General features: G+C 40.9%; 1 protein-coding gene across 1 annotated transcript in view; it reads left to right on the top strand.

Annotated features, from left to right (window-relative positions):
* The first annotated feature begins 1,665 nt into the window (after nt 1–1,665).
* AEBP2 (AE binding protein 2) overlaps nt 1,666–13,465 on the top strand; it is a 69,801-nt gene continuing 58,001 nt past the window's right edge. Inside the window, exon 1 of the mRNA XM_039249017.1 lies at nt 1,666–2,718. Within this exon, the coding sequence (XP_039104948.1) occupies nt 2,048–2,718 (671 nt within the window). The 5' untranslated portion in view covers nt 1,666–2,047. The remainder of the gene's footprint in view (nt 2,719–13,465) is intronic.

Genomic DNA, 13,465 nt, shown 5'->3' with positions numbered 1-13,465 from the left:
AAACTGGGGTACTCATGGTATTTATGAAGACTTTCCAAAATGCATATAAGCAGGAGACTCTTTTAACACAATCAGTTCTCAGATCCTCACTTCCTTTAGGTGGCTGTCCCCAAAAGTGATCTGCCTGAAAATATGCCCCTGGGGTCAGAGTATAAAGTTCTTTCCAGCTTTCCTTAACGCAGCTGCTGCTTCCCTACTTTAAAAAAAGAAAGGCGTAATTCTTCCCCATCCCAAATTTTACCTAGGTGCAATACTCCCGCAGGTGGGGGAGAGCGATGGGGGAACAAAAATCTCCAGGACATCAGAAAAGCAACAATTGACTGGTAAATGAGAATGGGTGGTTTTTGGTGACTTGCTTTCAGTGACGTTTAGAAACTAATCAGAGCTGTCAGCTGATCATTAAAAGTATTTTTTTGTTAGGGGTACCTGAGGGGCTCAGTCCCTTAGGCATCTGACTTTGGCTCAGGTCATGGCCTCAAGGCTCCTGAGTTCGAGCCCCACATCAGGTTCCCTGCTAGAGCCCATTTCAGAGCAAAGCCCATTTCAGATCCTCTGTCCCCCTCTCTCTGCCCCTCCCCGGCTTGTACTCTCTCAAAAATAGATAAAACATTTAATAAAATATAAAAGTATTTTTTGTTAGATCTTTATGTGTTTTTTTTTTTGGGTATATAACTTGAAAGGGTGCAAAGAATCAAGTGGCATTACTAAAATTCCATTCACTTTCATCTACTCATTTTTGCAAACAAGTTTCCCCAATGCATGCATCCATGGAATTGAAAACTTGGAATAGAAGTGATGCTGAATTTGTTCTCATTCTAGTAATTACTCATCCGCCAATAAAACAGACTAGTTGGTGCTAGGAGTTCCATCTCTGTAAGATGCATTTCCAACAAAATTTAACTTTTCTGTTCAATACTTAAGTATTTAAAATATGTGTTTTGATCAGTTGAAATAATAAGACAGAGTTTTATGATCACAGGAAGTTAAAAAACAACCCTTAAATGTCAATTTACTTCATTTTATTACAAGCAAATATAAGATGATCAATACAACAGTTCAAATATGACATCTTTTATTATTATGAAATTCTGGAAGGGATGCAGAATGCAATTATGAGTTCCAGAAGATAAAGAGATAAAGGAAGGATGGAAATTGCCAAAGTATAAAAGGAAATTGGATTTTAAAAAGTGGATATTGGTGGGTATTAAATCCCTGCAGTGTTTAGAGTTCACTGGCTACATTTAAAAGTGTGACGGTTATAAAATATTTATAACAAGCTGGAGAAAAATGCAGATTTACTTTTAAACTGTACTCAGGACGTACAAAATTGTTTTCCAAGACTCAGGAGCTAAAAAGTTTGAAGATCTTGAACGTAAGACACGTTAGCTCTCAATCTGATTTCACCATTTCTTGGGGGGGTATTCCATCGAAGGTTGGATTAAAACCTGTGGCTCTCTGCTGCGCGTTTGGATTTAGCGCCTTGCACTGTACTATTTATTTTTATTCATTTTAATCGTTTAAATTTTAAACCTCGTAGATTGCCACCTCTCAGAAGCCCAGGGACTTGTTCGATTCCTGGCTCATTGCCGGCACACAGGGGACACTCCCCAAACATCCCCGGAACGAATGACTTTATCATGAGAACTCAGAGGGCTGCTGAAATCCCCGGCTAGCACTCAAGCTTTCGTTCTGCGTGTCCCGGCGCCCGCGAGGAAGGGGAAGGCGTGGGAAGGCCCCGAGGAAACTTTGAGGACTCGGCGGGGCGGGGCGCGGGCGCGGGCGCGGGCTCGGCGGCCCGGGGGAGGCGCTACCTCGTGCCGCCGCGCAGGCGCGCAGCCGTCTCCGCGTGAGTGCGCGCAGTCGCGCGCCTGTCCCCGCGCGGGCTCCGTAGCGCGTGTGTAAGCTGACGCAGCTCGCGGGCCCTCCTCCTGCTCTGCAGCGGCGTCGGCGGAGTTTGGGGCGTTTGGGAGGGGGCGAGGGAGCTCGAGTCGGGAGAGGGAGGCGGCGGCGGCGGGGAGGAGGAGGAGGAGGAGGAGCAGGCGCCGCCATGGCCGCCGCTATCACCGACATGGCCGACCTGGAGGAGCTCTCTCGCCTGAGCCCTCTGCCCCCCGGCAGCCCTGGCCCGGCGGCGCGGGGCCGGGCTGAGCCCCCCGAGGAGGAGGAGGAAGAGGAGGAGGAGGAGGAGGAGGCCGAGGCCGAGGCGGTGGCCGTGCTGCTGCTGAACGGCGGCGGCGGCGGCGGTGGGGGCGGCGGCGGCGGCGGCGGCGGAGTGGGGGGCGGCGAGGCGGAGACGATGTCGGAGCCGAGCCCCGAGAGCGCCAGCCAGGCCGGGGAGGACGACGACGACGACGACGACGAGGAGGAGGACGGGAGCAGCAGCAGCGGCGGGGCCGAGGAGGAGAGCAGCGCCGAGAGCCTGGTGGGCAGCAGCGGCGGGAGCAGCAGCGACGAGACGCGCTCGCTGAGCCCCGGCGCCGCCAGCAGCAGCAGCGGGGATGGGGACGGCAAGGAGGGCCTGGAGGAGCCCAAGGGACCGCGGGGCAGCCAGGGCGGCGGCGGGGGCGGCAGCAGCAGCAGCAGCGTCGTCTCTAGCGGCGGCGACGAGGGTTACGGGACCGGGGGCGGCGGAAGCAGCGCGACCTCCGGGGGCCGGCGAGGCAGCCTGGAGATGTCGTCGGACGGGGAGCCCCTGAGCCGCATGGACTCGGAGGACAGGTCAGTGCGCCACACCGTTTCCCCTTCCCTTCCTCCTTGTGCCCTCCTGGGCCCCTCAGAGGGGGCCGAGGGGACTTTCTGCTGAGATTCCCCCCCCCCCCGTTCCCCAAATCTTCGGCCCCTCCCCCAGGTTCTCAACTCGGAAATCTGTCCGGGTCGCCGCGCCCCTCTCACTGCGGAGAGCCGCTTCCAACTCCCGAACCGTTTCCCCCCCAACTCTCCTTGCCCCGCCCTCTTTCCCCTCGGCTCTGCACTCTTGACGAACCTAAGGACAGCTCTAACTCGGAAACAGTCCTCAAAGCAGGCCCGGATCCGCTGGCAGGGCGTCAGAGGGCCGTGGTGTACACACCTCCGTGCACAGGGTTAGCTGCATCCAGCCGTGTTCGCGAACACTTGTCAGAACTATAATTGACAAGTGTTTTCCAACATGGCTGGTCTCGTCTGGATGTAACAGAACTTCCTTGTTCAGGCAGGAGACCCCGACTATCACTTTTCGCTGCTTAATAGGGAAAAGGCTAGTCATTTTTAAATATTAAGTCAGTGCTTCTAAAGTTCCTCGTGTGTAGTCCTTAATACGATCGAACTGATTTTAGTAACTTCTACTTGTGAGCAAATCTGGGAGAAGTTTAAAACAAGTATACGTTACTGTAAAAAGGAATAATGAATTGATGTCCTTTCAAGTAATTTTACAGAATCAAATTTATTGGAATCGTAATAAAATACAGTCTGGGAGGTAACAATATTAAGTGTGCGGTTTATAATCTTTATATAGTAATGCTTTAACATGAATGCCATGATTTTAGAGGATAATTTTTAAAGTCATGTATTGGAGAGTTCGCTGAAGAAGTTAACTTTTCTTAAAGCTTGTTGGAAATAACGTAGATACCAACAAAAATAAGCTTCACTTTTTGAAGACATTAAAATTTATTGTATTAGTATCTTTGAAATGTTATTACTCTTGATCACTTGGAAACGAATTGGGTTTTAATGTACTTTTTAAAAGACAGAGAACCATGTCATGTATGCTCTGCTTCTAAAGTATATTAGCATGTATTTTGACCATCTACTAATGTTTTGATGAACAGAATTTTTAACAATCCATATTGACTTGGCTTGAAAAGTTATAGGTATTCTAAAGCTCTAGGAATTCTGAGTGGTAACTGATAAAAAGACCGTTTTGATTTATGTTTAATGTTATAAGGAATACCAAGCTCTAAATATTACGAAAATACAGCTTTAGACTCTGTTTGACATTTACTTTCATATATAGTGAAGAAAACATCTTGGATGGGCTAAAAGAGACTACAGAAATTGTACCGAACTACCTAGGCATGGCAGGAAGGAGAGAGAATGTCTTCAGGACTACTAAAAATTGATGTGAACCACACAATGAAGTATCTGTTATTTATCATTTTATTGTATCCTCCTTCGTTGGTACCAGTACACATTTGAAAATTGACCTCAGTTTATACAGTTAGCATCTACCGTAGTTCTTCCGTTTAGGTAGCGTGCGGGCGCACACACATGCTTAGTACTGCACAGTTTAAATATTCGTCTCATTCACGCAACTCTGGTGCAAGATAGGTATTATTTTGATTTCCATTTAACAGATGATGGAGCAAGTTGAGTGTCTTACTCAAAACAGTAAGTATAGAATGGAAGTGGTAGAGCTGGAGCTGAATAAAGGTTCTCAAGTCCCCTGCTATTCCCACTTCACAAGAGTTAAAATACTTCACCTTAAATAACAAGGTGAATGTGTCAGGAGTTTTTAAAAATTTTAATATCTGTCTACTGCGTTCCTTTAGGAGATGATGGTTGGATGGTTGGGCAAGTAGTATTTCAGGAATTGGAGTTTTGACTTCATATTTATAAGATACTCACTGGAATATCTGATTTTTACATCATATTTCAGAGTAAGGAGTAAGATACTAGTGCCACAAGTCCAAATAAGGTTCACACCTGATAATCAGACATACGTGCTTTTCTTAATGCTTGAACATAAGAGACTACAAAATTCCGTAGTCATTTTACGGTTTCAGGGTAATAGATTTATCACTTGTATGAAAAAGCTTTACTAGTGAAGCTGGTTATGGTGGTCTTGATAATCTTAATTCTGAAATGCCCCCTTGTTGCCTTTAATTTTTTTTTTTTATGAGTCCTTTTAAATTTGGGAAGGAATCATAGCTCTTATGAACTCTCCTGCAGATTACACTAATCTGTGTGGATTTTATAAATTGATTTTATGGTGGGAGGTGTATATTTTTGTAACTGATGGAAAGATATTGTGGTTTAGAGTGCTTGTAAAAAACTTGAGGCATTCCTATCAAAATGCTTTTATTATCATTAGAATTTACTGTTTATTTTAGAATGCCATTCAGTTTTTTTCTCACTTTGAAATTAGGTCATACTTTTGAGTTTATCTAGCATACTTAAAAATTTGTTGAAATATCTTAAGTATTTTTAATTGTAAGTGCTTCTTTTAAGAAACATTTAGGTATAAAGAGTTGGATATGAAAGCTTATGATTCAAGGTGTAAGTCTACAAACACGTACTGTAAGTGTTGTGGTGAAAAGTGACTAATTTATAAAATGAATAAATGACACTTGGTACAAAAACTGGTTATTTTCCCTGAGAGAAAGTTATTCAGAACCAGAGTAAGTGTATTATTAGTGTGTTTATTTTGATAAAGTTAGAAAAAGAAATGTAATTTATTTTCTTAGGGGGAATATTGAACTGTGCAAGACCACTAAAAACTAGTTTTACTTTGAACCTAAGCTTAAGTACTTTTAAAAAAATTATCACTTAAAAAACTGACCACCTTTTAAGTTAATTTAGAGGCTAATTAATGTTTAATTAAATAGAATTTTAGAATTTAAAATGTCTCTGACGTTTTTTTATTTGACAAGTTCTAGTTATTGAATCAGATTATACATTGAAAGTATTCTTACCTTCTTATCTGTATAAGTGAATTGATAATAACTTTTTGTGGTTGTCTTTTTGTATTTATTTCTATATATGAATTTTTCAACTAGAATAGAAGCCGTGACTTATTTTGAAAAAGCCAAGACTACTTTAGGCCACTTTTATCAGTCTTTCTGGGTAAGTCCAGATGTCAAGTGAAAGGGCATGTGTAAGGATGGGATGATAGGGAAGGGCATATAGTTTGAAACTTAGTGATCAGGAAAGGCCCCAGGCCCTTACCATTTTGTAGGTCAAAATTTGGAATCCCAACCTTATGGGTTGCAGACTTTGAGGTTTAACTAACATTGCTCCGATGCTGGCAAAATAGGCTTATATTGCCCAGTTTCTCAGTAGTATGATTTGGAAGCTCTTATAATTTAAGAGGCTAAACAGTCATTCATTCATTCATTTATTTATTTTGAATAGATAGCCCGAGCATGCGGTGGGGAGGGGCAAAAAGAGAGGAAGAGAGAATCCCAAGCAGGCTCCATAATGTCAGCTCAGAGCCCGATGTGGCTCTCTCTGTCTCTCTCTCATGACCAACCATGATATCATGACTTGAGCGGAAATTAAGAGTTGGACACTTAACTGACTGAGCCACCCAGGCACCCCTAGAGGCTAAACTTTCTTTCTTTTTTTTTTAATAATTTTTTTTAGTGTTTTATTTATTTCTAGGAGAGAGAGACAGCGTGAGCAGGGGAGGGTCAGAGAGAGAGGGAGTCACAGACCGAAACAGGCTCCAGGCTCCGAGCTGGCAGTCAGCACAGAGCCCGACGCGGGGCTCGAACCCACGAACGGCGAGATCATGACCTGAGCGAAAGTCGGACGCTTAACCGACTAAGCCACCTGGGCGCTCTGAGGCTAAACTTTCAAATCATGTTTATGCCAGAAAACTGCTTGCTAAAGTTACCAAGATTTGTTTTTTTTTTTTTTATTTTCAAGTATTTATTTAAAAAAATTTTTAATGTTTATTTTGGAGAGAGAGAGAGAGAGACAGAGTGCAACAGGGGAGGGGCAGAGAGAGAGGGAGACACAGAATCTGAAGCAGGGTCCAGGCCCTGAGCTGTCAGCACAGAGCCTGACGTGGGGCTCAAACCCACAAACTGTGAGATTATGATGTGAGCCAAAGTCAGACGCTCAGCCGACTGAGCCACCCAGGTGCCCCTAGTGTTTATTTGTGAAAGAGAGAGAGAGTGAGAGTGAGCGCACCCAGTGGGGGAGGGGCAGAGAGGGAGAGAGAGAGAGAGAGAGAAGGAGACAGAATCCAAAGCAGGCTCCAGGCTCAGAGCTGTCAGCACAGAGCCCGAAGCGGGGCTCAAACCCACCAACTGTGAGATCATGACCTGAGCCAAAGTTGGACGCTTAACTGACTGGGCTATCCAGGTGCCCCAAATTACCAAGATTTATTAAGAATCGGTATGGTTGAGGCAATACAGTACTTTTATGTAATTTTTACTCATACTTCATGATGGACTCTTTTTAAAAAAAAATGTTTGTTTTGAGAGAGGGCTTGTTGCATGTGAGGGGGGGAGGGGCAGAGAAGGAGAATCTCAAGTAGGCTCCATGCTGCCAGTGCAGAGGCCCACAAAGGTCTTGATCTTAAGAACCATGAGATTGTGACCTGAGCCAAAATCAAGAGTCAGATGCTCAACCAGCTGAGCTACCCAGGTGCCCCCATGGTAAACTCCTTTCAGTATTTACCTCTTCAACTCTGAGGTAGCTCTCTATAGGCTCTACAGTCATTCTTTAAGCTACTTTTTATTTTGATTAAATTTAGGGAAAGGAGCTTTTAGTAGTTCTCAGTTTTCATCGATAACCTGTAACTCTCTGTTAAGGTAAGGTGTAGCTCTGTGCCAAAAACTACAGACTTCAGGATTGAATTTATGGAGAGATTCTAAGGGGTCATTTTACTTTTAAGAAACATAAAGACTATTCTGTTGGGTCATTTAGAGAATCCTGTGTGTAAGTTGACTTACTGACCTGAAACAGGCATTTACTATGTGCAGGACTCTTTACTGTGTATTGTGGAAGATGGGAAGAAAAAATGCTTCTCACTTTATCCACCTTGCATATTGCTGTGAGACTTTTAATTCCAGGTTGTAGGTTTTGCTCTAGTTCCTAACTCAAAATTTCATTGACTCTAATGTAAACAAAGTCAAATTTCACACCTTGCCAATTGTATTAGCTGTTCATTGCTTGCTGTATAATAAATTTGTCTCAAATTTAGCAACTTCAAGGAACAGAATTTCTTTTTTTTTTTTTTTTAAAATAGTTTATTGTCAAATTAGTTACCACATAACACTCAGTGCTCATCCCCACAAGTGTCCTCCTCCATGCCCATCCCCCCTCCCCCCACATCCATCAGTCCTCAGTTTTTGTCAGCATTCAAGAGTCTCTCATGGTTTGCCTCTCCCTTTCCCCCACCATTTCCCCCCTTCTTCTCCCCCTTGTTCCTCCGTCAAGTTCCTCCTAATCCTCCTATACGTGCAAACATATGATATTTGAAGGAACAGAATTTCTTATCACATGTAGTTTCTGGGAGTGAAGAGTGGATAGGCTTAACTGGGTGCTTCTGGCTCAAGGTTTCATAAGGTTGCAGTGAAAATGTTGGCCAGCACTGTGGTCATCTGAAGGCTTGACTGGGGCTAGAAATGTGTTTCCAAGATGGCTTACTTATTGAAGCACTAGGCAGGATGCTTCAGTTACTCACCAAGCCCGTATCTGTTAGTGTGTCCTCATGACAGCAGCTATTTTCTCTCAGAGTAGGTGATCTGAGAGAGCAGGAAGAAACCACAAAGTCTTTTTATGACCTAAATATACCTGCTTATGTTTTATTCTTACTGTGTTTTTATTTAGCAGATAAGTTTTTCATATTTTTCTTTTCATTCACACCCTGTTATACAATAATTCTTCCAGATTTTTTCACTAAGGCCACTTTTTAAAACCCATCAAAATGCCACAATGAATCCTTTCCTGGTTTTCATTTCTTTTTCCTTTTAGTTCCCACATAATGTATTTTTTTGTCTCTCTTTTCTCTCCCAGCTTATGGTTCTCTTCTGTAGGTGGAGAGATGTAGAATACTTCAGTATAAAGATCATGTAATCTGAGTTAAACGACACAATTCAGATCTTTGTATTAGTACCTATATTATGATTTTTAAAGTAATATCCTTGAGTCTTAGTTTCTTAACTGAAAAAAGTTTAGGTTTTACCATGAAGATAGTAGAGTCTTGTGAACTTTTCTGAAGAACCCATGCTATTTGAATGCTTGCTTCATCCTTTTTGTTGTACAGTGGTATTTTTTGAGAGCTGGGACGGTTTAGCTCATTTAGATCTTTATGGTGTTTAAACACAGTATCTTGGATGTGGTGAGTATTCAGTTATTAGAATTAAATTGAAATGGCAACAATAGAATTTATATAAATAAAGGAGACTATAAACCGAGGACTAGGAATTAGTGCCTTTGGTTGGATCATTGCATTTTGGTATTGATAAATTTAAGGCTCTTGGGTCAGAATACTCCAGTAAGGCCATTGAGGTCATATGCAAAATTTTACGTGTCTCTGAGAAAATGTCAACAACTTCTATCAGCTTTTCAAAAATAGTTTGGTCTAAGTTAAGAACTACGAATTTTGGGGCACCTGGCTGACTCAGTTGGTAGAACACATGACTCGATCTCAGGGTTGTGAATTCAAGGCCCATGTTGGGAGTAGGGTTTACTTTAAAAAAAAAAAAAAAAAAAAAGAAAGAAAGAAACAAAAAATCCCTGCCAGTTTAGAGGAGGTCCAGAGGTTCATGATAAAGGTTTATTGAGTGATTGAACAATTCGGAAACTGTGAATTTTATAAAAAGCACTTTATAAATAAATGAATATGAGGATGGAAAACCTGAAATGGATAGTCACCAGACGGTTTTTTCCAAATCATTGTTAAGAAGGATTTATTGTATAAAAATGCTTAACATTTTATTAAAGTTAAACGGAAATTTTGAAAGTTAAGGAGGGAGAAGGTATAAGAGGAGTAGTGGTTTAAGTCTATGATTTGAGTCAGAATGTATGGTTTGAATTCTGGCTCTCACGTAAACTGGTGACTATGAGATAGTTATTTAAGTTATTTAACAGTTAACTATTACTCCAGGTTTCTCATCTGCAAAAGGGGGACAATGATGGTTAACTCTTCTGTAAGATTGCTATGGGGATTACATGTAGAGTATTTGGCACACAATTTACTGTTTATTGCATGATAGGCATTTATTCCACAGGTGTACATAGAACCCCCCCATTATGTGCCAGATAGTATTTTTGTTGCAGGGTGCATAGCACTGAGTAAAACAAAGCTCCTGACCTCATGAGGGGGGGAGACAGACTGCACAAATGAACTGGAAATAGCTAGTAATGATCTGTTATGAAGCAGTATAAGATCTGAATGCCAAAAAGTGCTAGACCAGCTGTTAAATGTGTGGCAAGTATCTGTAAATGAGTGCTGCAGAAACTTGCAAAAGGATATGCCAGGTCAAATATTTCATTACAAAATCTGCATTTTAATCAGCTTTCTTTAACATGTATATTTTCAGTGGTTGACCTAAAAGGCCTCAATACTTTTTAATGGGTTTTAATATGTAAGACAAGCTACTGACCTATTAGTAAAAGTCTTTCTAGTAATGGTAATGGATTTGCAGTGATCTAACCACAGGTTGAGTTCATTTTTATGACTAATAGTTTGCATTTGTGAAAATAGTGGTTATTTTTGCCTTAGAACTAAATGGACAATTTTGGGACTGGATCACAGGGATGGATGGGTGTTTTAAACAAAATTGCACTTTGAGCGTTTACTCTGGTAGTTAGCATGGTGCTCTGTTTAGTGATAAGAAAGAAATGTGATGGTGCTTCCCCAGATACCTCCTTTTTCTTTTTCTTTTTCTTTTTCTTTTTCTTTTTCTTTTTCTTTTTCTTTTTCTTTTTCTTTTTCTTTTTTTTTTTCTTTTTCTTTTCCCTCTTCTTTTTCTTTTTCTTTTTCTTCCCTTCCCCTTCCCCTTCCCCTTCCTTTCCTTCGGCGCCCAATGTGGGGCTTGAATTCATTACCTTGAGATTAAGAGTCCCATGCTCTACAGACTGAGCCAGCCAGTTGCCCCCAGAAATTTAGTTTTTAATGAGAAGACTAAAAAGATGATTCCATTGTTTTCTAGTTTTTCTGCAAATTGTTTGTGACACAGTACATTAAAATAAAATTTGGAGAGTATTGTAGTCAATGATTAAAGTTTTGGTGGGGAGGGAGCTGAGTTTTAGGTGAGTGATGAGAAATTTTTAGGAAGCCTAAATGAAACACAGAAAGGAAAGAGCCCACCATGTTCAGGAGGCTTTCTGCCTAGATCAGAGGATTCACACTGGAGCTAAGAAATAAGAATGGCTAAAGTGGGATTTTGCATGCCAAACGCAGATGTGGGCATTTTGTCAGTATAGGTTTGTCAGTCAGATTCTTTTTCCTCTCCCCAAATTCTTTGTCTGTCCTAGTCGCATTCAGATCTTATCTCAAACATTTTCTCAGGCAAACTATTCCTGATTCTATGTTAGACACACTGCTAGCATTCCCAAGTTTTTCATTGACCTTGTTAACAATTTGGGTATTATTTACCATTTATCTCTCCTGCTAGAGTGTGTGCTCCCTGAGAAAATAGGAATCGTGTCTCTTGATCAGTTCTATTCACAGCACCTGGCACAGTGCCTGATGTTTATTTTAGGTATTTTTAAAAAGATTTTATTTATTAAAAATATTTCTATTTTACTTTATTTTAGAGAGAGAGTGTGAGGGAGGTGGGATTAGGGGGAGGAGCAGAGGGGGAGAGAGAGAATCCCAAGTAGGCTCTACCCTGAACAGTTCCCCTGACCCTGGGATCATGACCTGAGCCAAAATCAAGAGTTAGATGCCCAACTGATTGAGTCACCCAGGTGCCCTAAGATTTTATTTTTAAGTAATCTCTATACCTAGCTTGGATCAAATGTATATAACCCTGAGATCAGGAGTCACATGCTCTACTGACTGAGGCAGCCAGGTACCCCTTAAGTATTCTTAAATGGATTTTGGATGAATGATGAAACCTCCTGTGTTACAGGAAAATGTGGCAAAGGTAGGAAATTTTGGGAGCTGGGAGACCAATTAGGAAGTAGTAGGAATAGTACAGGTGTGAACTAAAGAGGTTTGAGCTGGAGTAGAAGTTGGAAAACTCATGCTTGGGAAACTAAATCAAAGGAAAGAAAAACTAATTTCCTGAGTGGCCTGTAAGAAAAATATTGTTATTATTTCTGAGTAAAAAGCTTTTTTCTTGAGGATTTTATTGGAACAATAGCTTGCTTATTTTTCCAGACATACCCAGCACTAAAAATAACTAAAGGAATGATTGGGTAGTGAAAGAGCATGAACCTTAAGTTAGAAGGAATTATGATTTAACGTCTTAGAAGTTGTTTCCTTGCCTGTAAAATAGAGTATGTTAGTGTTGTGATTAAATGAGATGGAATATGTAAAGGGCCTAGGGCTCTATTTAATTCAGAGAATCATTTATCCTTCCCTTTCTCATGCATACAGATGTGGAAAGAAAACTCTGGTGAACATAAGGAATTGAAATTATAGTACTGGCTTCACTAGAGACTGCTTGTAATTATTTCATTTCTTTGAACTTCAGATTGATTCTTTTTCTTAAAAGTGAGGGTTTAAACAACATAAAATAATTTGGAGCTCAAATGTGATGATTCAGATGTAGACTTGGCACAATACTCTTATTTTATCCTTTAGACAAACCCAAAATATTGCAAACATGGTTTTGCTTTATCCAGGATCTCAAAGATACTTTAAATAGGTTCTTCTGAGTTCAAAAATCACCGTAATTTATGGTGTTGTATTGAAATACCCATTTGTGTTTGTCTTGCCTAGGCTGTAACATTTTTTAAGAATTAAAATCTGGTTCTATTTATTCTAATACTTCTTTGCTTACCAGCTGCACTCATTCACCTATTGCACTGCCTATATTCAGAACTCAATGATTGGTTGAATTTAACTGAATGTGGATGTACTTGATACACATTTCTTTTTTCTCACTATCATGATTGCAAGAGATAAGAAGGAGAACTGTTTTGTGCCTTATGTCTTCCCCCAAATCTTTTTATTTTTTTAATTTAAGTGATCTCTAAACCCAGTGTGGGGCTTGAACTCATGACTCCGAGATTAAGTCGCATGTGCTTCTTACTGAGGCACCAGGCATCCTTTCTCCCAATTCTTTTTAACAGCATATGTAGAAACAGTATTTGAGAAAAACTATGAGTTTTGAGTTATTTATTTTTTGATTTTTGAATTATTTAGAAAGTAGACTTCCCATATTTTGTTTCCCAACAACAACAAAAAATAAATGTATATATTATTTTAGGAGAAAACTGTGATTGTCGACTTAGCTTACAAAACTGAGACTCTTGAGCTTATTGAAAGGATTTTATGAAGTTCAGTTCACTGCATCCTCACAAACCGCTAATGAGGCGAGAAAGCACCGGCATTATAACTTGCCCAGAGTTACACAGCTCCTTGAGAATGCAGGCTGTCCTGGCTCTGGATGTGGTCTTAGCTACTATACTGCCTAAGTGACTCTCATAACCAACCTGGGCTAGGGAGGTTTAATTAAAATAGTATTAAGTCAGTGGCTGTTCTAAATTTCAACCTCTGTCTTTTGCAAAGAATAACTTAAGTGCTTGAATTCATTTACATTTCTGGGCCTCATTTTCATCTGTAATTATTATATACCTAGCC

This window comes from Hyaena hyaena, unplaced genomic scaffold (assembly GCF_003009895.1).
Source record: "Hyaena hyaena isolate Hyena2069 unplaced genomic scaffold, ASM300989v1 scaffold_326, whole genome shotgun sequence".
In the NCBI taxonomy this organism is placed as follows: Eukaryota; Metazoa; Chordata; class Mammalia; order Carnivora; family Hyaenidae; genus Hyaena; species Hyaena hyaena.
Note: the sequence above shows the minus strand (reverse complement) of the source record. Positions and strands in the feature narration are given on the sequence as shown.